This window comes from Prionailurus bengalensis, chromosome B1, assembly GCF_016509475.1.
Source record: "Prionailurus bengalensis isolate Pbe53 chromosome B1, Fcat_Pben_1.1_paternal_pri, whole genome shotgun sequence".
NCBI classification, from domain to species: domain Eukaryota; kingdom Metazoa; phylum Chordata; class Mammalia; order Carnivora; family Felidae; genus Prionailurus; species Prionailurus bengalensis.
This window is the reverse complement of record NC_057344.1, coordinates 150,959,237-150,986,178: the sequence shown is the minus strand read 5'-3', so window position 1 is coordinate 150,986,178 and position 26,942 is coordinate 150,959,237. Positions and strand designations below refer to the sequence as shown.

At 36.8% G+C, this 26,942-nt stretch overlaps 1 protein-coding gene across 2 annotated transcripts in view; it reads left to right on the top strand.

Annotated features, from left to right (window-relative positions):
• Positions 1-12,954, top strand: part of STAP1 (signal transducing adaptor family member 1) — a 47,221-nt gene extending 34,267 nt beyond the window's left edge. The window contains exons 9-11 of one of the 2 annotated variants that reach the window (XM_043572577.1): positions 6,777-6,846; positions 10,600-10,696; positions 12,303-12,954. In XM_043572577.1, the coding sequence (XP_043428512.1) occupies positions 6,777-6,846; positions 10,600-10,696; positions 12,303-12,325 (190 nt within the window). In that variant the 3' untranslated portion in view covers positions 12,326-12,954. Of the gene's footprint in view, positions 1-6,776; positions 6,847-10,599; positions 10,730-12,302 lie in introns of those variants that run through there. The other variant, XM_043572576.1, reaches the window with a different exon arrangement.
• Positions 12,955-26,942: the final 13,988 nt, after the last annotated feature.

The window sequence follows — 26,942 nt, the reverse complement described above, 5'->3', positions numbered from 1 at the left end:
ACAAATGATAGTGAAATTAAAATACAGATTTTTATCCTAAATGAAAATGTTCAATAAGTAATTATCTTTCATATAAAAATATAAACAGAACTTTGATTCTTGAATGTATTATTCTTTGTGGGGATAATATTCCATCAATTATTTTAGCTGTAACATTATCTACCAGCCCACTGTATAATATTAAATATGAAGACACTGACCGTCAATAAAGGCAGTAAAGAGAAAATAATTACAGTGAGCCATGGCCCAATCAGCTTCATCACTTGCCAATTACTCCATATAAACAGGGACTTGTCTTTATACTTCAGCCATGTGCACCAAATAGATGGCAAGAATGATAGACGGCAGATCAGATCCTGGTTCTGTGTGTGAAGAGACTCCGTGCGTGTGTCATTTTCCACAATGAATATCTATGTTAACTTAATGTTCTTGTGGTTTCATTATTTTTTATTATAATGCCTGACACTTGGGGTTGATGTATTTTCTTTAATTTTTTTTTTTTTAGTTTATTTATATTTCATTTAGAGAGAGAGCACAAGCAGGGGAGGGTCAGAGAAAGGGATAGAGAAGACCCTAAGCAGGCTCTGCACCATCAACACAGAGCCTGATGTGGGGCTCAAACTCAAGAACCTTGAGATCATGACCTGAGCTGAGATCAAGAGTCAGAGGCTTAAGTGACTGAGCCACCCAGGTGCCCCGGGGTTGATGTATTTTCAACTAATATGGTAGAATATCACAGATTAGTCAATTTTAATTTATTTGATTTATAATTTAATTGATTATTTTGAAACAAATCCAGAAGAAATAAAAATTGACTGCCATTAAATATAGGGGGGCTTAGAAGCGTCCCTGGGAGAAAAGTGAATTTTTCTGTTGAGTAAATCTTGGTCAAGAAACTTGTCCTTTTTCACGGTTTGGGCAATTGAATATCACATAGAGTACAGAATGCTTTTAACTAATTTACTTTCGCTTTAAAAATGAAGAGCATATAAAACTGAATTAAAATCTATTTCTCAGATTTTCTAAAAAAAGAAATTTCATTGCTTGAAAGCTAAATCACACAAGAGAGTGATTAGCTTTTCTTCCTTCATTTTATTCTTGGTTGGATTGAATGTTTGATCCATCAGTATGTGAATGCTGTGTTATTATTCTGTATAAAATGAACAAAGTCCAGAGACCTAATGACTCTAAAGACTGTATGTTTCCTGCACAAAGCAGCCTGGTCTCTTTAAGGTGGTCTAGATTACCCCAACTTTTGCATTGCATTTTCCATACATGTGAGCTATCAGAAATAAGTGTTTTCTTTTTTTCTTTCTAAGTTTATTTTTTGAAGCTTTTTAATTTTTTTGTTTCTTTTGTTTTTATTTATTTATTATTATTTTTTTAAATATAATTTATTGTCAAGTTAGCTAAAATACAGTGTATACGGTGTGCTGTTGGCTTCGGGAGTAGTAGATTCCCATGATTCATCGTTTACATACAACACCCAGTGCTTATCCTAATTAATACCCTCCTCAGTGCCCATCACACATTTTCCCCGCCCCCTCCCCTCTACTCCCTTCCACCCTAAGTTTGTTCTCTGTATTTAAAAGTCTTTTATGGTTTGCCTCCCTCTCTGTTTGTAACTATATATGTTTTTTTCTTTCCCTTCCCCAATGGTCTTCTGTTAAATTTCTCAACTTCCACATATGAGTGAAAACATATGATATCTATCTTTCTCTGACTTATTTCACTTAGCATAATATCCTCCAATTCCATCCACGTTGTTGCAAATGGCATGATTTCATTATTTTTCATTGTCAAATAGTATTCCATTGTGTATATATATATACCACATCTTTTTTATCCATTCATCAGTTGATGGATATTTGGGCTCTTTCCATAATTTGGCTATTGTTGATAGTGCTGCTATATAACATTGGGGTACATGTGCCCCTCTGAATCAGCACTCCTGTATCATTTGGATAAATTCCTAGTAATGCTATTGCTGGGTTGTAGGGTAATTCAATCTTTAATTTTCCGAGGAAACTCCACACTGTTTTCCAGAGTGGCTGTACCAGCTTGCATCCTCACCAACAAGGCAAAAGGGTTCCCCTTTCTCCACATCCTCGCCAACATCTGTTGTTTCCTGAGCTGTTAATTTTAGCAACTCTGACTGGTGTGAGGTGGTATCTCAATGTAGTTTTAATTTGTATTTCTCCGGTGATGAGTGATGTTGAGTATTTTTCATGTGTCTGTAGGCCATTTGGATGTCTTCTTTGGAAAAGTGTCTCTTCATATCTTCTGTCATTTCTTCACCGGATTATTTGTTTTTTGGGTGTTGAGTTTGATAAGTTCTTTATAGATTTTAGATACTAGCCCTTTATCATTTGCAAATATCTTCTCCCATTCTGTTGGTTGTCTGTTAGTTTTGTTGATTGTTTCCTTTGCAGTGCAAAAGCTTTTTATCTTGATGAAGTCCTAATAGTTCATTTTTGCTTTTATTTCCCTTGCCTTTGGAGACATGTCAAGTAAGAAGTTGCTGCAGCTGAGGTCAAAGAAGTTGTTGCCTGTTTTCTCTTCTAGGATTTTGATGGTTTCCTGTCTCACATTTAATTCTTTCATCCATTTTGAATTCATTTTTGTGTATGGTATAAGAAAGTGGCCCAGGTTCATTCTTCTGCATGTTGCTGTCCAGTTTTCCCAGCATCATTTGCTAAAGAGACTATCTTTTTTCCATTGGATACTCTTTCCTATTTTGTTGAAGATTAGTTGTCCATATATTTGTGGGTCCAGTTCTGGGTTCTGTATTCTATTCCATTGGTCTATGTGTCTGTTTTTGTAAAGCTTTTAAAAAATGTTTATTTATTTTGAGAGAGAAAGAGAGAATGAGTGGGGGAGGAGCAGAGAGAAAGGGAGAGAGAGAATTCTAAGCAGGCTCTGAGCTATCAGTGCAGAGCCTGACACGGAGCTTGAACCCACAAACTGTGGGATCATGACCTGAGCCAAGATCAAGTCTGGCCACCCAGGCACCCCTAAAGTTTATTTATTTATTTTAAGAGAGACAGAGCACAAGCAGTGGAGGGGCAGAGAGAGAGAAGAGAGAGAATCTCAAGCAAGTTTTGAGGTCAGGGCAGAGAGCCCAATACAGGGCTTGACCCCATGAACTGTGAGATCATGACCTGAGCCAAAATCAAGAGCTGGACGCTTAACCGACTGAGCCACCCAGGCCTCCCAAGATATAACAGTGTTTTCTGCTGAAGGTGTGGTTTGTGACCAAATGCAATATGTTTCTATACTTAGGATATGAACTTCATGCCATAGTTTTTACTTATATTTGTCTGTATTTAAACTCCTGTCTGGCAAAGGAGTTCATATCAAACTTACATAATTCTAATTTTAGTAAACTTATTTCCAGTTTGAATTCATATAGAAATCCATGCCTTTGTACAGCTGATGGTCCTAAAAACATAACATTTCCTCCTCTCCACCCCCCCTGCCCCCCACCCCCTGCCAAAGTTCATATTTAGAAAGAGTGAGGGGAATGGTCAAAGTAGAGCATTCTAATGCTACAGTCACTATATGCTCACTTAGGCTCAGGGAAATAGTTTGTGGTTGGAAATGGATAAGAAAAATTTGAACTGTTGTTGTACCAGTTTTCCTTATGAGTCAGAAATATCTATGATGTTAGCGACTGTTCTGTGCATTGCCTAATGCCTCAAAATAGAACTTTCAGAGTGCCTGATTTCTATCTTCTGTTTAACAGAGGATAGCACTTGTAGAGAGTAGTAGAATGTTAGCTTGTTAGACTGTAGAGCTTAATGTAAAGATTTAATGTAAAGCTTAATGCAAAAATTTAGATGATTAGGAAGTACCTGAACATAGGTGAGAAACAACCCACAAAACCAATTTATTGTCTTATAGGTTATAGGAGAAATATGCAGGTATGCAAGTTTAAGTGAGTGTATCTGGCAAAACACTGGCTGAAAAGGACAGGCTAGTTTACAAAGCAGTACTTGAAAGTAAAATTATCTCCATCTGTTAACAAACCAGTTGTGGGAGAGTAGATTGATTCTTCTCCGGAAGAAGCAAAAGTCATTCAGTGTCAAAGTATCAGGTGACTCCTCTCTTGATACAAAATACCATCCACCTTTAGCCAGCCCAGTGGTGTGTGAATTCATAAGACGTAGAGATGTTCTTACACAAACTTAGTGGTTTGGCTTTGTTTTCTTAAAATTGTTATGACTACATGGCAAGCTAGTAGTATACACACTTTGGAGATCCATTAGCCACGGAAACAGAAAATATTGACCCCAAATTAACTCCTGTAAAAAATTGGGGTCAGAAGTAAAAAACAAGTACTTATACCACATTTAAGCCACACACTTGTTAAAAGACAGGTTCCTTCTTTTTTGAGGTCATTGTCAGGAAACCTCAATATAGCACATTTTATCAACCTTGTTTTTTCCTCGGTCTTGATTTTTTTGGAGAAACAAAACAAAGTATGAAAGAAAAACAAAAGTCTAAAATGAGACTCAAACCCTAAATGACTTCAATGGAATTTTTTTTTCCTACCTTTCTGCTTCAGAATTTAGTCCTTCTAGTCAAAAGCTCCAAGAGACCCTGCTCATCTTTGCTACCCTTCCTCCCACAGTTTTGTCATGAATGATGATGATGATGATGATGATGATGATGATGATATAGTGGCTATTACTAATAACAACAATCATTGTCCCAATTTATGGGTGCTGTGTTGGGTGCTTGACAAGCATTTCCTTCAGGAACAATAAAAATGAACAGTTTTTTTCTTTTTTCATGTTTTACAAATGAAGCAGTTGAGCCTTGCAGAAACAACTAAGTTAAAATGATAAATTTAAAAAGTATCAAAAATAGTTAGGATTTACTATATGTCTAAATGTGCCAGACGTTGTACTAAGGACTTCTCAGACAATAACTTACAATAGCCCTGTAAGGAATGGCATTTCCATGTCCGTTTTATGGATGAAAACATGAAGGGTGAGAGCTTACACAATAGAATCACAATGTGAACCTAAACTTTCTTGTTATAAAGATCATGCCCTTCAAGTTTTCTTTATCAGTTATTCCAAGGAATAATACAGGAATTTTTAGGAATACAGGAATTCTAATTGGAATGGGTGAGAGTTTTCAAAAGTAACTATGATTATAAAGATCTCTTCATGTAGAGATAAAAATAAAGCTAGAATCAACCACCCCAAAAGAAGGTACCTCTGTCCAAAAATGTTTCCTTCACCAGTCTGTTACTGATTCCTGAAAGTTCAGCAATAAAGAATGCTTTTTAATTTTAATTTTTTTCAAAGGGGAGAGGGTTTGTTAGGCTTTATGCAATGGTTTAAAAGTAAAGCTCTACAATAAGTCACTGGAATAAAAGTATTAGCTATTTTCCAATGTGATATTCAATTGAGAGAATGAATATTTGGATATAGTAGTAGATGAGGAAAAAGTCCCTTAAAAAGAAGTATACTTCAGTCCTAGAGACATGTGACCTGGAAATGGACAGAGGGTTGATTAGGAAGAAGTGGGGAGGGGCTCCCGGGTGGCCCAGTTGGGTGTCTGACTCTTGATTTCCACTGGGGTCCTGATCTCACGGTTCGTGAGTTCAAGACCCACATCAGGCTCCATGCTAATAGCATGGAGCCTGCTTAGGATTCTCCCTCTCCCCTCTCTCTGCCCCTACCCTGCTTGTGCTCTCTCTTAAAATAAAGGAATAAACTTAAAAATTTTAAAAAAAAGAAGAAGAAAGAAGGAGGGAGGCCCTGCTAACAAACTTAACCTGATAGACAGCTTTTAGATTGCTTCTGTGTGATGTTGAATTAGTTTCTCTTTCAAGCAAATGGCAGTGTAATAAATGCTTTTAACTTTTCAACATTAGAAGAAGTCCTGGTTGTGACACTGTTGTCATATGAATCAAGGGAATTCAAGGCAAACCTACTGGCTTCTCTCAATATAAATTAATTCTATCAAATAGCACTTTAAGATGAGCTTGCAATATTTTAAAATTTCAGTTTCATAAATATTTATCGTGTGCCTAATGCTGGAAGACAAAGGTGAATTTCTATTCTGTGCTTCTTGTTCTTAAGCAATTCTAGTCAGTAAAATACCATGTGTTTGGGGTGGTAATAATTTAGAGTGCTATGTGACCACAGAAGAGGAATCGCATTATGATTCCTCTGCTGTACTTACATTGTCTCCTACATTCATATAGTACCTAATACTGAGCATTTTCCCTGTCTCTAAGTCAGCCCTGAAGTTAGTGGATATCCAGAGTGGTATATGAGCTAGCAGGAAGAACAGCCATTCAGGGATTTCTGCTAGGATAGTGATAAGGTGGAGTAGAAAGTAATTTGCTTTCAGCAATTTTTTCTACTTCCCTTTTATTATAGAGGATATATATTTGATTTGTATGTGCCTACATAGGATCTTATAATGTTGCCTGCTTTGTAAATTATTAGCATTAAAAAATGATTTCAGAGCCTGAAAGATTTTCTGTTCTTGATTCCTTTTTTTTTTTTTTTTTTTTTTTTAGTTATTCATTCACCCACTCAATGACTCAGGTTTCCTATATCCCTAGCATATAACCCCCCAAAAGAGACATACAGAACCAGGTAAATAATGAAATAAAACCCCCTTTTTTTTTCTCCTAACTATGGGAATGGATACATAGGTTTTACTGTACAGGTGATATTTTATACTCACTTTAGTTTGATTTGATCCAGTAATATACTCAAATGGAGAGTAACATTTTTTTTTCATTTTAGCATGCCAAGAATCAAGCACTACAAAGTGATGAGTGTAGGAAAAAACTACACCATTGAACTGGAAAAACCTGTAAGTAGCTATTTCCTTGTTTTTGATGAATTTTCTTCTGCTTTTCCCTAAATCTACCTTATAGAATTCAAAGAAAGGTAGAAAAGTAGACCCCTTGCCTAGGAACATAGTGCTGGTGAAAAACAGCCATGTTAAGGAGGCCTGAACGTGGCAAATGTCAGGGTAAGAAGTGAGGTATAAGCGCAGGGGGATGTGGCACAGTAGAAGATAATCTGCTAAGAATTCTTTCTACTTTTGTTTCTCTGCACTCTTTATCAATAGAGTTGCTTCAGGGAGAGAATATTTTTTTGTTAAACATCTGTTGTACATCCTCCAACTATATATATTTCAATGCACTTATTTCTTTTTTTATAAATTTTTTTTTCAACGTTTATTTATTTTTGGGACAGAGAGAGACAGAGCATGAACGGGGGAGGGGCAGAGAGAGAGGGAAACACAGAATTGGAAACAGGCTCCAGGCTCCGAGCCATCAGCCCAGAGCCCGACGCGGGGCTCGAACTCACGGACCGCGAGATCGTGACCTGGCTGAAGTTGGACGCTTAACCGACTGCGCCACCCAGGCGCCCCTCAATGCACTTATTTCTAAAGGGAAAAATTCTGTGCGTGCCTAGTCCTCTTATACCCATCATGCAGAAGTTCAGAAATGCCTGTCATAATAGCAACATAATCATGAAGAAATGGTTTGCTCTTGATCTGCAGCCCCTCTGTTATCCCAACCAACTTACCATGGGGCTAATGATATAATATCAGAATCACAAAGTCACTGTATTAGAGAGCTAAGTACTTTACCGATACCATTTAATTAATTAATTTTAATGTTTATTTATTTTTGTGAGAGAGGGAGAGACTGAATGAAAGCAGGGGAGGGACAGAGAGAGAGAGGGAGACACAGAGTCCGAAGCAGGGTCCAGGCTCTGAGCTGTCAGCACAGAGCCTGACATGGGGCTGGAACCCATGAGCCATGAGATAATGAACTGAGCTGAAGTTGGACACTTAACAGACTGAGCCATCCAGGCGCCCTCCACCCCACCCCGATACCATTTAATTTCATCTTCACCATTACCTTGAGGTAATGCCTGTTATAGATGTTAGAAAACTGGCATTTACATTCATCTCAACCAATGAAAATGTAGTAATGTGGCTATGGTCCCGGATGCCAGAAAAGGGAATATAGTTGTGTGATCTTAGGCTGCAGTGGCAGGGAAGATCGGACCAGAAAAGTGATATGACATAAATGGAACTGATGAGTCTTGAAGATACTTATTTTAACTTCTCTAAAATTAAGTTCTTCTTAATGCCTCTGCCTCTCTAGGCCCACTGTGTTAATCAAATAGAGAAAGGGACAGTATGGTTGAATTTTTTTTTAATGTTTATTTTTGAAAGAGAGAGAGAGTGAGCAGGGGAGGGGCAGAGAGAGGGGGACAGAGGATCCAAAGCTGACTGTGCACTGACAGCAGAGAAACTGATGTGGCTCGAGCGCAGGAGCCATGGGATCCTAACCTGGGCCGAAGTCGGACGCTTAAGTGACTGAGCCACCCAGGCGCCTCTGTATGGTTGAATTATTAATGTTTAGACCATAATTCTTTGAATGCAGTGGTGACCTTTGCCAAAAGGAGAGAACCTGCCGATTTGTACATCCCACTTACATCTTTGCCATAAATGTCTCTCAAAGCTTCTCAGTTCTCACATCCATGACTGCCAGGGCTTTTTCAAAAAATTCTAATGAAGGAAACAAAGAACTAGATTGCTCAGGGATAACCCAAATACCAACTGACTGGAAGCAATCAGGAATAAGAATGTACCTCTGTGACTGGTGAACTGGGGCTCGTTTATCCATAATTAGCCTGAACAATCCCCTGGATTGTTCTTTCACCTTCCACACTCCCTAACACTACCCCTCAACCAGATTGTCATTCTATGAATTCTTTTTCTTTTTCAAGGTTACCAGGGATATTCAGGCTTAACCTGATTTTACTTTTATAAAAATATTAGCTTGTCAACATTACTCATCATCTGGGAAATACAAATCAAAACCACATTGAGATATCACCTCACACCTGTCAGAATGGCTAACATTAACAACTCAGGCAACAACAGATGTTGATGAGGATGCTGAGAAAGAGGATCTCTTTTGCACTGTTGGTGGAAATGCAAAATGGTGTAGCCACTCTGGAAAACAGTATGGAGGTGCCTTAAAAAATTAAAAATAGAACTATCCTACAACCCAGCAATTGCACTACTAGGTATTTATTCAAGGGATACAGGTGTGCTGTTTCAAAGGGGCACATGCACCCCAGTGTTTATAGCAGCACTATCAATAATAGCAAAAATAGCAAAAATAGCCTGTCAATGGATGAATGGATAAAGAAGATGTGGTGTGTATGTGTGTGTGTCTGTGTGTGTGTGTGTGTGTACACACACACACACACAATGGAGTATTACTTGGCAATCAACAAGAATGAAATCTTGCCATTTGCAACTACATGGATGGAACTGGAGGGTATTATGCTAAGCGAAATTAGTCAAAGAAAGACAAATATCATATGACTTCACTCATATGAGGACTTTAAGAGACAAAACAGATGAACATAAGGGAAGGAAAGCAAAAATAATATAAAAACAGGGAGGGGGACAAAACATAAGAGACTCATAAATATGGAGAACAAACAGAGGGTTACCGGAGGGGTTGTGGGAGGGACGATGGGCTAAATGGGAAAGGGGCTTAAGGAATCTGCTCCTGAAATCATTGTTGCACCATGTGCTAACTAACTTGGATGTAAATTATAAAAAATAAATAAATTATAGGAAAAAAAGTAAAAATATTAGCTTGGGGGTGGCAACACTTTTCAGCTACTTTTAGTCAAGTAAATGATCCTGTTCCAGTGAGATATTAAAGTGCTAAATTTTCCAGCTTTAACTGTTCTTTGTTTTCAAATGGAAGAAACCAAATAACTAACTTAAGCAAAAAAGGATTTATTTAAGAACATAGGAAGCATATAAAATGACTGGAAAGCTGGAAGACCTTCAGGGACTAGGAAGCAGTTACTTGTATGGTTGACCCTTGAACAACATGGGTTTGAAGCGCCTGGGTCCACCTACATGTGGATTTTTTTTTTTTTAAATAAAGAGTAGTACTGTAGATATATTTTTCTTGTGATTTTCTTAATAACATTTCCTTTTCTCTGGCTTACTTTACTGGAAGAATACAGTATATAATACATATACTAAGTATGTGTTAATCAACTATGTTATTGGTAAGGCTTCTGGTCAACAGTAGGTATTAGTGTTTAATTCTGGGAGGAATCAAAAATTATAACATGGAATTTTGAGTGCATGGGGTTGGCATTCCTAACCCCCTGTTGTTCAAGGGTCAACTGTAGTAAGAACCATCTAATTAGGAATCTACTATCCTTTCTTGTTCCTCTACTCAAGTTCAAATTTCTGGCCTAGCCTGAGTCACATTCTTATCTGGTAACTGGGGAAAAGCAGCATACCAAATTATTGTCCACCAAAATGTATCCAAATGGGAAAAGGGAAATTTCTCAACAGGGAATTAGATATTATAAAAGAGAAATACAATGCATGGGTAAGTAAACCTTGGCCATTCATTCAATACCTCATTGAAGTGAGGTATTGATGTGTTTTTCTAGAGATCAGGAATTCACAGTAGTCTTCATTAAATTTCACGCGAGCTTTCTCTTACTCTATCTTTACACAGATGACACTGAGCCTACTCTCACTTTCTTTAAACAGGTAACGCTCCCAAACCTGTTCAGCGTCATTGATTATTTCATGAAGGAGACTCGAGGAAATTTACGACCATTTATATATTCAACTGATGAACACCTTGGTATGTTCTTCACTTCATTGCTGTGTCAATGAAGTGTGTCAATGTGTGTCAACTGTGTCAATGAAGCAAAACAAAACAATAACCCCCTGCCCCCACTCTCACCCACCGTATATGATTTGTAATACCAGCCAGGTAGGAATGTAGTTCAGCCTTTAAATTTATCGATTTGGATGCCATTTTGTCACTAACCCTGTGGAAAAAAAGGGAGTACCAATATATCCTAGTGGATAGAGTATTGGCCCTTTCTAGAGAGAGAAAAGCCCAGAGGCATGTAATGTGACTACTAATTTCATCCATTATTCTACTTGGCTTTATCAAACAAGTTCAGAGATAAGAAGAAAACCATGCTCTATGGTTTCCATAGAGTCATGGAAACCAAACAGAGAATTTAAAAGTATGATCTGTCAACAATATCAGATACTCTAGTCAGATTAAAATGTATGATGATTAAGGAGAGGCTAAGGGAATTGGCCATTAGGCAGTAGAGGACTTGAGAGAGAGGCCTATTCCACCTAAAGACAGGAGTCAGTCTAAAATAACAAGGAGGGAGTGGGTGGTGAGGAACTATAGATAAAAATTGTAGTCAGGACTGGCTACAGAATTTGTGGGTCCCCTTATTCATAAACTATTAAAAATTTCAAAGCAGTGATAACAGATCATTAAACCAAGAATGGGACCCATTGCAATTGCATAGTTCTCATGACCATGAAACTGGCCCTGTTTGCAGTCCAGACTTAGCAGGGCAGGAGGGGGCTGAAGGTGAACCTTTTTCTCTGTCCTTTGAAACAATTCCTGGTACACATGGTCATTTGACAAAAGCTGTGGGCAGGGGAGAGAAAATATCTCCAGCTTGTTTGGATTCAGTTATCAAAGGAAGTCCCCATTCCTACAGATTATGAGGAAAAACAACTTTGTTTGGCTGCCTGCATCAGGGCATATCCGGAAAGTCTGGTTAAATATCAAAAGCCAGTAAGTTTAAAAGTCCAAGGTGGCAAACATAGTGATGATTCCTGTGATGCCAAATAATTAAAGAAACTCAGAACCTGAAGGAAATTTAGGAAAATTATCTAGTACAGTGTCTCACTCTGTATAGAAATAACCTGCATACCCAGTACAGAAAATATTTCTAAGATGCGACCATTCAGCTTGTTTGAAAATTCCTCATGATGGTCATCTCACTGATTTTTGAGGCAGTACACTTCACTTTTGATCAACTCTCATGTTAGAGAATACTTCCTTGATATTGAATCAGAAACATTTCTTCCTTTAACTTCTACATATTAATCCAATTTCTGGCTTTGAAACAACTCAGAGTTTTAAAAAGTCCATCAAATATTTAAAAGCAGCCACCATGCCCCCCCATCCCCCGCCCCACCTTAGTCTCTCTCTGTCCTCTATAGGTTATTGGTTCCTTCAGCTCTCTTACTCTCATCTTTGACCTCCTCTGTATACTAATTTCTGAACATCTGTCTTAAAATAGAACTACAAAGGAAGAACATATTACTATAGATATGGCTAGAATAATTTATTACCCTTAATGCAGGAAAACACCATTTGTAGAGATTTTAACAATTAACTACTAATATTTTTTTTTTTTTTTTTCTAGAGACCAAAGGATTTCCTGTATGATCTCTAAAACTGAAAAAAATGTTTAGGGTGGCGGGGATTGTGATATAATTGCTTCATGTCAGTTATCTAATACTGTGTAACAAACTACCCTAAAATATGGTAGTTAAGTCAGTAACCATTTTATTCACAATTCTGTGCTTTGGCAATTTGGATTGGATTCAGCTGGGCAGTTCTTCGCTAGTCTCACTTGCTGTCACTTACACAATGGTAATTAGCTGGTGGCCTGCCTGGGGCTGTATGTTTCAAGTTGGCATCATTCACACATCTGATGCTGGTGGTCAGCTGGATCTGGCTGAACCACTCTTTTCACATATTCTCTAATAATTGACTTAGCTCAAGCTCTCCCACACAGATCTCGGAGCTGTTAAGAAAAGGATAGCTCAAATCCTTGGGCTAGAAATTCTTAGTGTTAAGAATCAAGTATGGCCCTGTTGGAGGTTTTAGTATGGCAGAAACTGTGAATTAAGTAAATAAATTCGAGAGTGAAGTGTCTTATGTACAGGGGCTGTACATCTTTATTTTTAAAAAATTTAATTTACATGCAATAAAATTCACTTTTTGGTGTATGGTCCTATGAGTTTTGACAACCACCACTAGAATAAAAATACAGAAAGTTCTGTCACCTCAAAGAAATGCCCTAATTTTCTTTGTCATCCCTTCATTCTTTTCACCCACAATCCCTGGCAACTACTGATCTGTTTTCCATTCTCCAAAAGGTCATGTAAATGGAATCACAAAATGGAAACTTTTGAGGCTCATTACTCTCATTCATCATAATGTCTAGATTCGCACAAGTGTGTGTATTACTAGCTTATTCTTTTATTGCTGAGTAGTATTTCACTGTATGGAAGAACTAGTCTGTTTATCCACCCAACAATTTAAATATATTAGGGTTGAGGTGCCTAACCCCCATTCCCAGGGTTGGTTAAATGTCTGACTTCAGCTCAGGTCATGATCTCATGGTTCATGAGTTTGAGCTGCACATAGGACTCTGTGCTGACATGGCAGGGCCTGCTTGGGATTCTCTTTCTCTCCCTCTCTCTCTGCCCCTCCCCCTGCTCAAAATAAACAAACAAACAAACAAACAAACTTAGAAAAAATAAAATGTATTAGGATTGTTTCCACTTTTTGGCAATTACTTATTAAACTATATAAATATTCATTTTGCCTAACCTCTTTGCCTAACCTAAGATCACAAAGATTTTTCTTCCTATATTTTCTTCAAGAAGTGTCCTAGGTTTTATGTTTTACATTATATCTATGACTCATTTGAAATTCATTTTTAAGGGCAAAATTAATTTTATTTGCATTTATGTATGTAATTGTTCTAGCATCACTAGTTAAAAAAAAGATAACCTTTTCTTAATCAAATAGCCTTTGCACCTTTGTAAAAAGAAAAAAAATCAATTGACCATATTTTTGTGGGCCAATTTCCACTGAGGTATATTCCTACCCTTTTGCCAATACCATGCTATCTTGATTACTGTAGACTTACCGTAATTCTTGAAATCAGAAGGTATGAATCCAATTCTGCTTTTTAAAATCTTTTGGACCAATCTAGTTTCACTGCCTTTCAGTATAAGTTTTAGAATCAGCACATTATTTACAGAAAAATCCTTTAGAGTTCTGATGTGGATTTTGTTGAAACTTTAGATGAGTTCTGAGAGAACTGACATCTTGACAATATTATCTTTCAATTGAGGAATAAATATATCCCTCCAGTTACTTAGGTTATCTTTGATTTCTTTTACTGTTCTTTGTAGTTTTCAGCACACAGATGCTGCACATATTTTGTTAGATTAATACCTATTTTTTTGGTGCTATGGTGAATGATGCTATTTTTAACATTTTGGATTCCAATTATTCATTAGTAGTAGACAGAAATACGATTTTTGTATATTGATCTTGTAATTCCAAGATTCTATTTGCTAAACTCATGTATATATTTCTTTTTTTTTTTTTAACGTTTATTTATTTTTGAGACAGAGAGAGACAGAGCATGAACGGGGGAGGGTCAGAGAGAGGGAGACACAGAATCTGAAACAGGCTCCAGGCTCTGAGCTGTCAGCAGAGCCCGATGCGGGGCTCGAACTCACGGACCGCGAGATCATGACCTGAGCCGAAGTCGGCCACTTAACCGACTGAGCCACCAGGCACCCCTCATGTATATATTTCTAAGAGAGTTTTTTTTTTTTTTAAAGATTTCTTGTAATTTTCTATGTAGAAATCATTCTATCTGTGGATACAGATAGTTTTAGTTCACACTTTCTGATTTGGATACGTTTTATTTATTTTCCTTGTATTATTGCACTGGCTGGGAGGTCCAGAACAATGACAGATAGAAATAGTGAGAGTGGACATCCTTACCTTGCTTCCTGTTTTAAAAGAAAGAACATTTCATCTTTCACTAATAAGTACAATATTGGCTGTAGGTTTCCTGTTTTGTTTTGTTTTGTTTTTAGAGAGTGAGAGAGAGCATGAGCAGGAGAATGAGGTGGTAGAGGGAAAGGGAGAGAGAATCTTAAGCAGGTTCCATGCCCAGCATAGGTTCCATAGCCCAGCCTGATGCAGGGCTCAATCCTATGACTGAGATCATAACCTGAGTTGAAATCAAGAGTCAGATGCTTAACAAACTGAGCCACCCAGGCTCATTTTATTTCTCTCAGCAATCTTATGAGGAATGATTATTATCCTTGTTTATGATGAAGAAAATCATCACTTAAGCAGTTTTCACACAAGGCTAGTTAAAGTCAAAAACACGGGTAAATGAAGTTGGAATCCAAACCTGTTTATTTCTGAAGCCTTTTTTAAAAACCTCAGTAATTCTGCATCTTCAGTGATATTTTTATGTAGATACTGATATGCTCTCTCTTTCTCTCTCTCCTCACTCCATCTTTTCCTTTATGTGTGTTGGGAGTCTGGGCTGGGCCTGTCTTAGCTGGGTCTTCTGCATTTTTAATAAAGGTGTTGGCCAGAGCTGGATTGTCATCTGAGACTTGACTGAATAAGGATCCACTTCCAAAGTCAGGTTGTTTGGAGAATTCATTTCCTTGCAGCTCTGGGATTCATGTCAGCTGGATTCTTCAAAGATAGTCACGAGCAGGAAGGTGGGGGATGGGGATAGAGAGCAAATCTTCTAGGAAGATGGAGTCTTATATAATGTAATAAAATTATGGGAATGACATCTATTATACAATGTAACATAACCATGGTATTGAATCCCCCACTTTTGCCATATTCTATTGGTTAGAAATCAAGTTACAGGTCTCCAAACTACCCTTAAGATATGGGGTTTACACAATACAAGAATACCAGTAAATGGGAATCTTGTAGGTCAATTCACTACAAGGTACATATGCTTTTTTTTATTTTTATTTTTTTTTAACATTTATTTTTTTAGAGACAGAGAGCATGAGCAGGGGAGGGGCAGAGAGAGAGAGGGAGACACAGAATCCGAAGCAGGCTCCAGGTTCCGAGGCATCAGCACAGAGCCTGACGCGGGGCTCGAACTCACAAACCGCGAGATCATGACCTGAGCCGAAGTCGGACACTTAACCGACTGGGCCACCCAGGCGCCCCGACATATGCTTTTAGGATTGTTGTCTTTTTGGGGATTAATCCCTTTATCATTATGGAATTCTCCTTGTCCTGGAATGCACTTTGATATTAATAAAACCACTCCAACTTAAAAAAAGCATTTGCATAGTTTTTCAGTCCTTTTACTCATCTGTGTCATTCTATCTATCTAAGCTAGGTTTCTTGTAGGCAACATATATTTAAGTTTTTGCTTTTTAAAAAATCCATTCTGGGGGCGCCTGGGTGGCTCAGTTGGTTAAGCATCCGACTTTGGCTCAGGTCATGATATCGCGGCTCTTAAGTTCAAGGCCCGCATTGGGCTCTGTGCTGACAGCAGAGCCTGGAGCCTGCTTTGGATTCTGTGTCTCCCTCTCTGTCTGCCCCTCCCTTGCTCATGCTCTCTCTCTCTGAAAAATAAAACATTAAAAAAAATATTTCAAAATCCAATCTGAAAATTTCTGACTTTGAAATGTCTATTTACATTTCGTATGGTTTTTGATATAGTTGGATTTATGTCTAACATTTTTTCACCGGTCTTCCTGTTCCCCCAACATCATCCTGACCTCTTTTTGATATGAATGCTTCTTAGTATTCCATTTTTATTTATTTATTGACTTTTTGGCTATACTTGTATTATCATAATGGTTGTTCTAGAAATCACTACATATGTAACTTTTCTCAATCCATTTAAGGTTAATAATTTTGCTACTTCAAGGAAAATGTAGAAGACTTATAACCACAAAGGTCCCTTTACTCTTTCCTCTAAGTTGCCTTGTACATTATATCTACATAACAATGAGAATCCCAACAAATTATAATTTTTGTTCACAATAGTTACATTCAAGAATTTGAGAAAAGAGAATTTCCTAGGTATTTCCCATTCTTGTTGCTTGTTTTCCTGTGGTATCATTTTCCTTCAACTTGAAGAACTACTGAGCCCATCAAGTGAATCTTTTATTTTAGATATTTTTTTCATTAAAAAAATTCTGCTTGGTTTTTATTTCTTTGTTGAGAACATCTATCCTTGATTTGTTTCAAGAGTGTTTACCACCATCTCATGGAGCACAGCTCATTAAAGGCTTTGTCTGATAATTTCAACATCTTGGTTATCTTCATTTTGGCGTCTGTTGTCTTTTTGACAGTTGGTCACATTTTTTCTGGTTCTTTGTCTACCATGTAATTTTGGTTTGTATCTTAGACATTTTTGGTATACTAAGTCACAAGCCTCTGGAGGGTTTTTATTTTTAAAAGCAGACAATCATTCTAATTAGATTGAACCTATTCTGCCTTACCATTTGTGGGAAGGGGTTCCAGTATCGTTGTTTGCAAAACCATTGTTATATTGGTTTGGGTCTGTCTCATGCATGTGTATATCAGGGATTGGTCTGGGACTTAGACAGTGGTTTATAGTTTAGTTATAGACTATACACATACATAATAAACTATATGTATAGACAAATAAACTGTTTATCTTAGTTTGGTGGTTTTTATTTTACTTCTCAAAGCCTTTGCTGTTTTGCCTGTTCTGTGCATGCACAGATTAGGGGTGAGCCTGGAACTTATGTCACTTCATACACAGAACTGGTGGGTGCGTTTTCAGCTCTTTCACCTCTCTAGAATTTCCCTCACTCTCCAACTACCAATGGTCCTTTTTCCTGGTCTTCTAGGTAAAGATAGGGCTTCTTAACAGTTGGAGCCACCTGTGCTGCCATGTAGTTCTGTGAAACTGGGGCTGCCCTTGGGAAAAGACATTAAAAGAAGAGAAAGAAAAAAATATTCCAACCTAAATCCAACCCTTGACCCTGGCAGTCCTTGCCCACCCTGTGCACCCATTCTTTAGGCCACAAGGTCCACTTTTCCTAGGTTCCTTAACCAGAATGAGCTTTCTCTGGGGGTGTTAGGTGCTTATGCTGCCATCCATTGCTACAGTGCTGAGCCATCCTCAGAGCAGGGTCAGAAGAGAAAAAAATAAAGAATGGAAAGAAATAACCAAAAATGGTCTGTTCACATAAAATGTCAATGCTTTTAGAAACAGACAACCAGATTACTATTGCTCCGGTGACTGAACTGATTCAGTTTGCTTTGCGATCAGAACAAATTAGTCAACATCCCTGGATTCCAGATTGCCTTGTTAGAAGAGTTAGGGAGTGACATATGAACATATCCAATTAGATGGTCACATGAAGAGAGACTTCAAATAATTAGACTATCTTCTGTAATGTATTTTCTTTCAAAAGCAGAAAGATGATGAAAGAGTAAACTGGAAGAGTAAATCAAAGTGGAAAACGGACTTAAAAAAAAGAAAAACCTACAAAAAGACCAAAACCCACTTTGACAAATAGTGGTAAGCTTTAAGGAAACTGTGGGGAACCCTACAATTGTTTTAGGAGTTTAGGCTCATAGTTGCTTGAGGCACAGTGGGGATGCTGGGGCTGTGAGCTTTAACTTGCCTCAAGTTGGGAAATGGCAGTTGTAGAGCACCTAAGGGTTAAAATCTGGAGACTTGGAGAAAATTAAGGTGTTTCCAAAAACATACTATCAAAAAGAAAATGAGATTTTCTTTGATCCTGATGTTAATCCATGTCAACATTCAACTTTTTCTTTGACACCAAAAGGAAAGAACAATGATAAAACCAGGATGATCAAAGATATTTCCTTAATTTATTTTTTCCAATCTCAGAAATCAGCAGTTTAAACTAAAAGTCACTTTAAAATATGGTAGGGTACATAACTGATATTAAGCTAGCCAGGAAGGAAAACTATGCTCCCTAGAGAAAAATTTATTAAGAACCAAGTCACAAGAATAAAATAAAAATCTGAAAAGCATATGAATACTCATTATTTAATTAACATTTATTAAACACACCACCAACGTTCCAAGTACAAAAAGGAAAATCAATTCACACTGAAAATAAAGAAATGCTCTGTTCCTTGATACTGGTTCTTTACTTAATAAAGCGTTTCCGCCCACAATTTCTAGGCTGAGAATCCATCAAAGAAGGGAGAAGAAAAAGGTAGGAGAAAAATCTACATATTGCATGAAATAAAATAGGAAAAGCACCTTTATGTATCTTGATAACTTATTATTTTTAAAAGGAAGATCTTGCTTGTAAAGAAAATTACTTCTATTTTCCTGATCTTGATTACCAAGTCACTTACCTGAATACCAGAATTCATTATCTGAATACAATTTCATGATCTTACCTGAATGAAACCAATTTACTGGGAAACCATACAATATGGCTGTGAGAATAACTCATAGATATACACAGTCCATGCAATGATATAAGTTGGAAACATATGGTTCTTTCTCAAGGAAATTTTTATTTTCCTAGGCTTCAATTAGGTACATTTTCCTCTACACGATTTTCCATAGCAGATTTTCTAGTTCTCCTAAATTCTAGTCAATTCCAAAAAAGCCTCACTAGGTTTGGTTGAAATCTGATTTGATCAACTTATCAAATACATTCTGAGTATCTAGTTAGAAACCAGAGACATGAAACATAGTAGAAGTTCTTTCCTAATGGAAAAACCCCTTCTATTTTCTCTTACTGGAAATAAATAAAATTTATCAATTTTCATGTTTTCCCCCTATGTTGTCTTTTTTGCTAGCTTAAAATCAACCCACACTTCCTTCTGTAAAAATATTAATCTACAAAGATGGTAAAAGGCTATGTAATCACCCATTTCACAAGTATGACACAGTAGGAGACTGATTATAATCCGAATTCCTTAAAAATACTAACTCTTCAGCCCCATACTAATCTACTGAATCAAAATCTCAGGAATATTTTTTAATTATTTTTTTCCCTTGAAAAATAAGCTTATGTGAGAAAACTTATTAGGAAGACAATGTGAGATGCAAGGAGAAGATGACCATCTACAAGCCAATGAAGCCTCAGAAAAAAGCAACTCTGCTGACACCCTCATCAGTCTAAGCCTCCAGAAGTGTGAGAAAATAAATTTCTGTTGTTAAAGCCACTTAGTCTGTGGTATTTGTTACAGAACCCTAGCAAACCAATTATATAGGATTCCTGAAAATAGGCAGAATCCTAAGCCTCCTTAACCTTACAGAGTTAATTTCTAGAAGTTGTTGGCCCAGAAATCTGCCTTTTAATCACACACCACAATAAAGTCTGCTTTATACAATCAAGTCTGCAAACTACTTCTTTAAAATCTATTGTGATATCAAGTGTGTTAACTCATGCAAAGATAACAAAAGAACCATCAAATCTGATTCTTATTCTTAAAGGCCTTACAATTGAGTTAGTCCAAATATTGATAAGAAGTAAGAGAATGGGGTGCCTGGGTGGCTCAGTCAGTTAAGAATCCAACTTCAGTTCAGGTCATAATCTCGTGGTTCATGAGTTAGAGCCCCAGTTTGAGCCCCACATTGGGCTCTCTGCTATCAGTGCAGAGCCTGCTTCGGATCCTCTTTCTCTCTCTCTGCCCCTCCCCTGCACATGCTCTCTCTCAAAAATAAACATTACAAAAAAAAAAAAATTAGAAATAGGAGACTAAAGAGCTCCAATTTGCAGCCATCTCAAAATGTTCAGGGTGGAGAGTCTAACAGAAGACCGCCGACAAAATCAGCTGGGAGAAACGACAAAAATAAAAACCACAAAAACTGCAGAAATTGAAGTTGGCAAAGACCATACAATGGCCCTTATAAGGGTAATAATAGACATTACAAAATACCTGTAGGGGACAATAAAACTATAGAAGGTAATCTAACAGTAAAAAACAAAACAAACAAACAAAGAACTGAACAGAGCTTCCAGGACTGAACAGAACTTCTGGGACTGGAAAATACAAACACAATTAAAAGCAAAATGGACGGCCATAACATACAAAACAGATGAAGAGAAGTAAAGTAGAATATGGGTCAGAAGAAATGATACAGAATAATGCATGGCAAGACAAAAACAACTGGAAAACACAGAAGACAGGTTTTAAGCAGAGAAGGCACAGGAAGTCTGCTGTGTTTGATGACAATCGCCACTGAAGAAAAGAGAATGGAACAAGAGGCAGTATGTGAAGTAGTATTGAGACTTCCTTAGAACTAACAAAAGACCCAGATCTAGATTTAAAGAGCTGAATAAATCTCAAACAAGATTAATAAAAAATTCATATCCAGACACATAATAATTAAACTTCATAAAACGAAAACAGATCAAGAGATTTCTTTTAAAGCTTCAATATTTAGCTTGATGGCTGACTCAAAAGCAACAGGGGAAGTTTGAAGAGAGTGGAAAAATATCTCCAATGAAAGATAATAAAGGCCAAATCAGAACTTTGTATTTAGCAAAAGTATCTTTGCAGAATGAGGGCAAAATAAAGGTATTTTCAGACACAGAAACCATAAGCAAGTAAGCCACCGGGGGGCGGGGGGGGGGGCTCACAAAATTAAATTCTAAAACATGTCAGGTGGAAAGAAATTTATTCCAGATGGTAAGGCAAAAAAGAATAGAGCCAAGAAGGTGATATATGTGTACGGGTAACTACAATACTGACTACCTAAACAATAAAGTCTTGCAGAATTAAAGGACATTTAAGTACATGACAATAGAATTAAAGCACATAACACACATGATCATAGTAGGCAAATTGGAAATTAGAGTTGTTTAGTTATTAGAACATAAAAACTAAACTTTAATCCTAAAATTTACTTTCATAAACCATCCATGTTCATGGATTCTGTGGGTCAGGAATTTGACAGACAGGATACAACAGGGATGGCTTGTCTCTGCTCCATTAAGTTTGGGGCTTGCTTGGAATCACCTGAACTTGCTTACTCATGTCGGACACTTGATGCTGGCTATAGGTTGGTGACCTCAGTTTCTCCATGTGGACTAGTTTAGGCTTCCTCATGAACATGATGTCTGGAATCCAAGGGTAAACTTTTCAAGAGAGAGCTAGTAAGAGAGAGTGAGAGAGGGCCAAGTAGAAACCATATAGCTTTTTATGACCTCGGCTCCAAAGTTACAGTTACATATGATGCATTTTGTTATACAAGTTAATGTTATATTAGATAAATTCCTGTTCAGATTCAGAAAGAGTGAAAATAGATGGTCTCTTAATGGGGTTTGGGGAGGTTGAAGAGCATATGAGATTGGGAATATTGCTGCGGCCATTTTTGGAAACTATAATCAGAAAAAGATAATGATTAAGTTTAGTCTGGCTTAATCTGAATGTACATATTGTGATACAGGGTAATCATCAAAAGACAAAAGTAACTAAACTAGAAAAGAAAAAAAAGTATGTATAGTTTAGGAAAAGATAACCTGTATTATATATATTTAAAAAAGGATTTAACATAAGGAACTAGTTAAGTAGGTTTTGGGAGAATTGAAAATACCAACAAGGGATACAACTACTAAAAGGAAAGGGTGAGATTATTAGCACCTGAAGCCTTTAGAAGAGATACCATGCAAAGCGCCAGAGAAAGGCTAGAGCCTAAAAACCAACCAGAACTACTAGAAGACAAGCCACTGTTGAGGCGATGCTGACAACATCAGGAAGCAAATGGCAAGGGTAAAAAGTCTCTTCTCCCTTTCTCCAGCATTCCAATCCTTCTCCCAGTGCCACTTATTTGTGGAACCTAAAGGAAGCCAAATGGCAAAAGAGATATGCAGTTTGCAAAGTTTCAGAATACAAAAGTGTGTCTAGGGTTGAGAGATAATGTTAGTAATTGGCACATATAGAATTAAAAAACTACATAAAGGGGCACCTGGGTGGCTCAGTTGGTTAGGTGTCTGACTTCAGCTCAGGTCATGATCTCATGGTTTGGGAGTATGAGCCTTGCTTTGGATCCTCACTTCAAATCTTCTTCCCCCACTTCCTCTCTCTCAAAAAACAAAAACAAAAACAAAAACAAAAACCAAAAACAAAACCTACATAAAACAAATTTTAAAAGGCAAGAAAATAGAGAAAATAATCATAGAACTGGCTAGACAAAAACAAACACAAATAAAAAACCAAAACCACCAAGCCAAATCCAACCCCATGTCAGAACTAAACACAAATATATCAGTACATCGCCTAAGTGTTTCAGTTAAAAGACAAAGATTATCAAATTGGGTTAAAAAACTCCCAAAATCCAAACTCCATGTTTAGAAATGAAGAAATACTCTTGTAAAAAAGCTGAGTTGAAGAACTCGTAATGAAAATATATTTTAACTAAACATTAACTATATTATGTATCAAAACTTGGTGGAATATGGATACAACAGTAATATAGAATATCATATAATTACATTATAGTAATATAGAGATACTTATAATTTTTAAATGTAGGGGTACCTGGGTGGCTCAGTTGGTTAAATATCTGACTCTTGATTTTGGCTCAGGTCATGAGCTCATCGATCATGGGTTTGAGCCCCACATTGGACTCTGTGCTAACAACGTGAAGCCTGCTTGGGATATTCTGTCTCTCTCTCTCGCTCTCTCTCTCTCTCTCAAAAATAAATAAAACTTAAAAAAATTTTTTTAATGTATATGTGGGAAGATAGGTTGAAAATCAAGGAGGTAAGCATCCAGCTCAAGAAGTCAGAAATAAAAAATAGAAAACAAAACAAAACAGGAAAAAGTAGTATTAGAGCAGATAATAATAGAATAGAAAGCAAAAGTACAATAGGATTAACAAAAACAAAATCTGGATCTTAGAAAAGACTAAACACTGTCTTTATTTGAAGATTACACAGAATATCCATATTAATCTGCAAATAATTTACAAGAACCAATAGAGTTGAGTTTCCAGATACAGAAGCAATACAAAAAATTGTATTTCACACATAATCAACAGGATAGAAAGTGGGCTAGATAATTTGAATTAACATTCTCACTTGAGAATATTTAGAAAAGGTGTACAAAGTATACTCAAAAAATGTTGGATGGCATAGGAGAGCTATGTTAGTAAATGATCAGCCTAAAATCTGGAAGAAAATAGAAATTCAAAGAAGTGAACCATTCATTTGGACCACTTGTGCCCTTGGGGCTTTTGCAGATAAGAGTCCACCGAAAAGGTAAGGAGAGTTAAGGGACTACGGATTGAAAGATAGAATCCACTGCCAGCCAAGAGGTGGAGGCCCTGGTAACCCTAACCTACACTTTGCAACTCAACTCTGAAAGTTTGCAGGAGTAAGGGTAAACAGGAAGTAGAGGACTAGTAGTCTACAGCTCAGCTTGGAGTCACACGGATAAGTCATAAAATTTTGACTGTGAAATTAGTCTTGAAATACCAGTGCCCAAGTGACTCTGTGGAGGATGAAAATACTATGCAGGACATCAAGTTATTTTTACAAGCAACTTTTCAAATATGATATTGGCATACAATTAAAGATAACCCCCCACACGCAAGGATATAAGATAAAGATTAGCTGAAGCAAAAGAAAAATAAAAAGACCCACAGGAGGTTTCAGATTGGGATTTAAACAAGAACATAAAATAATAATAAGGCTATTCATGTTCAGGTAGATAAAAGACTGAAAATTTCAAGAAGACAACAGGAAACTGCAAGAGCGACAGGTTTGCATATTTGCAATTAGAAATTTGAGAACTGAAAATACAATGGGCTAAGAATAACCAAGACACTCTTATAGAACAATAAGTAGGGAGAACTTGTTCTGATAAATATCAGAAACTATATATCAGGTATAGTGGTGAAGACTCTATACTAGCACAGGGATAGAAAAGAAGAAACAAAAACATTCAGAGATGTACACATTAATGGATATATGACTTTGGTGGCACTGCAAAAGAGAACATACTTTAGTAAATGGTGGTGAGGCACTTCACAGCTTACACAAAATTAATTCTTCATGAATTGAAAGCTGAAAAAGTGAAAGACAAAGCTAAAGCCTTTAGAAGACAGTATATAGAGTACCTCATGCCCTTGAATTGAGAACAATGTCTTAAGCAATTCCCGAAATACACTAACCTTAAAACAAAAACACTGATTCTTCTTAGTACTCAACCATTATGAAATTCTTTTTAGTAGATAACATCATAAAGAGAAGGAAAATATTTGGAAAGAAATAGCCAACAAAAACCAGGATTTATGAAGATCTTCTACAAATCAACGAGGAAAAAGACTGCTAACACAACAGAAACATGGGCAAAATACTTGAAAAGATACTTTGCAAAAAAGAAAGCCAACAAACTTAGAAAAAGGTGCTCAATTGTTAGGGAAATGTAGAGTAAAACTTCAATGACATACAACTGCAAATTTCACCAGCTTGGCAATCTCTTTAACACGTGTTGAGCAAAAATGGAAATATAGGATATCTCTACTGCTAAGGCAAAACTGTTACTATCTAATAAAATTTAAGATGTAAACACCTATGATCAAACAATCATATACCTTAGTTGCACTAGGAAATACACATGATAATGTTCATTGAAGAACTATAATTGCCCCAAATTAAAAACATCCCAACTGTCCACAGTCAATATAATAAATTGTGGTATTAATGCAAAGGTAAATTCCATAACCATGTTAATTAACAAACTGTGGCTATAAGCTACAACATGGATGATTCCCAAGTTGAATGAAAGCAGCAGCCACAAAAAAAAAAAAAAAAAAAAAAGTCTGATTCCATTTATATAAAGCTCAAAACCCATCAAAAATAAACTATCTTGTTTAAGTGCATGATAGGTGGTTAACAATGTAAGTAAAAACAAAGAATTATCACAAATGGTAGGATAATGGTAATTGCTGGAAGGTATGTGTAGGGAAGCTGATTGTGATTGAGAAGGGACTATCAGGGACATTTCTGGGCTGCTGTCAAATATGATTGATAGCTGATTATACAGGCACTCACTTTATTTTTTAAATGTTTATTTTTGAGAGAGAGTGCATGTGTGCTTGAGAGTGGGGGAGGGGCAGAGTGAGAGGGAGACAATCTGAAGCAGGCTTTCTGCTGTTGGCGCAGGGCTTGATGGAAGGCTTGAACTCACCAACCATGAGATCATGACTTGAGCTGAAGTCAGCCGCTTAACTGACCGAGGCACCCATGTACCTCAAGCACTCACTTTAAAATTAATCCTTAAACTGTGTACTTATATTCTATATATTCTTTTGTACATATATTTGAATATGTATTTCTCAACTTAAACAAAGTTAAGAAATGCCAAGAGAAAAATGAACACTGAAAATTACCTATTGAATACTTACTCTGATCTCTAAGATTTCAACTTCCTGATTTGTTTTGAATTTGTTAAAATAGTTAAATCCATACCTAGTGACTGTATACAAAATGATTATTTATAATCACAATGAATTTTTGTAATTTAAATTTTTCTTCCATCATGGAATTGAGATTTTTCCTTAAGTTCTCAAGAGAAAAATTTTGTTTTCATTTTTACTATTATTTAATAGTGGAGTTTAAACATTGCCGACCTTTTTGTGCCTCATCACTGGTACCACCAGAAAGTGTTAAAATAGTTAAAACATAAAAACAAAGATACACATCTATTTCCAAATTCTAGCTTTGGGACCATTCAGAGGAAATTACTGAGTACCACAACTGTTTTGAACTTTAAAAAGGATTATACTTTGGGGCACCTGGGTGGTTGAGTCGGTTGAGCAGCCGACTTCAGCTCATTTCATGATCTCACAGTTTGTGAGTTCGAGCCCCATGTCCGGCTCTGTGCTGACAGCTCAGAGCCTGGAGCCTGCTTTGGATTCTGTGTCTCCCACTCTCTCTGACCCTACCCCGCTCACACTCTGTCTCTCTCTCTCAAAAAATAAACATTAAAAAAAAATTTTAAAAAGGACTATACTTTAGACAACTGCAACCAATAGTGTGAGATTTAACCAGATCTTCTAGGTTTTACATGGTTATTATTTTCCCCCAATTGTTTTAACAGAATTTCCAGAATCCAAAAGCACTTTGAGGTAATGTTCCTCTATACCCAGTGACTGTTGTATCTCCATGATTACAAAACTTGAAAATTAGAAAACACCAAAGTAACACCACTCATAAAACGAATAGCAAATCTGGGATCTCTGGAGTCAACCATGGAACAAGATTTACAAAGA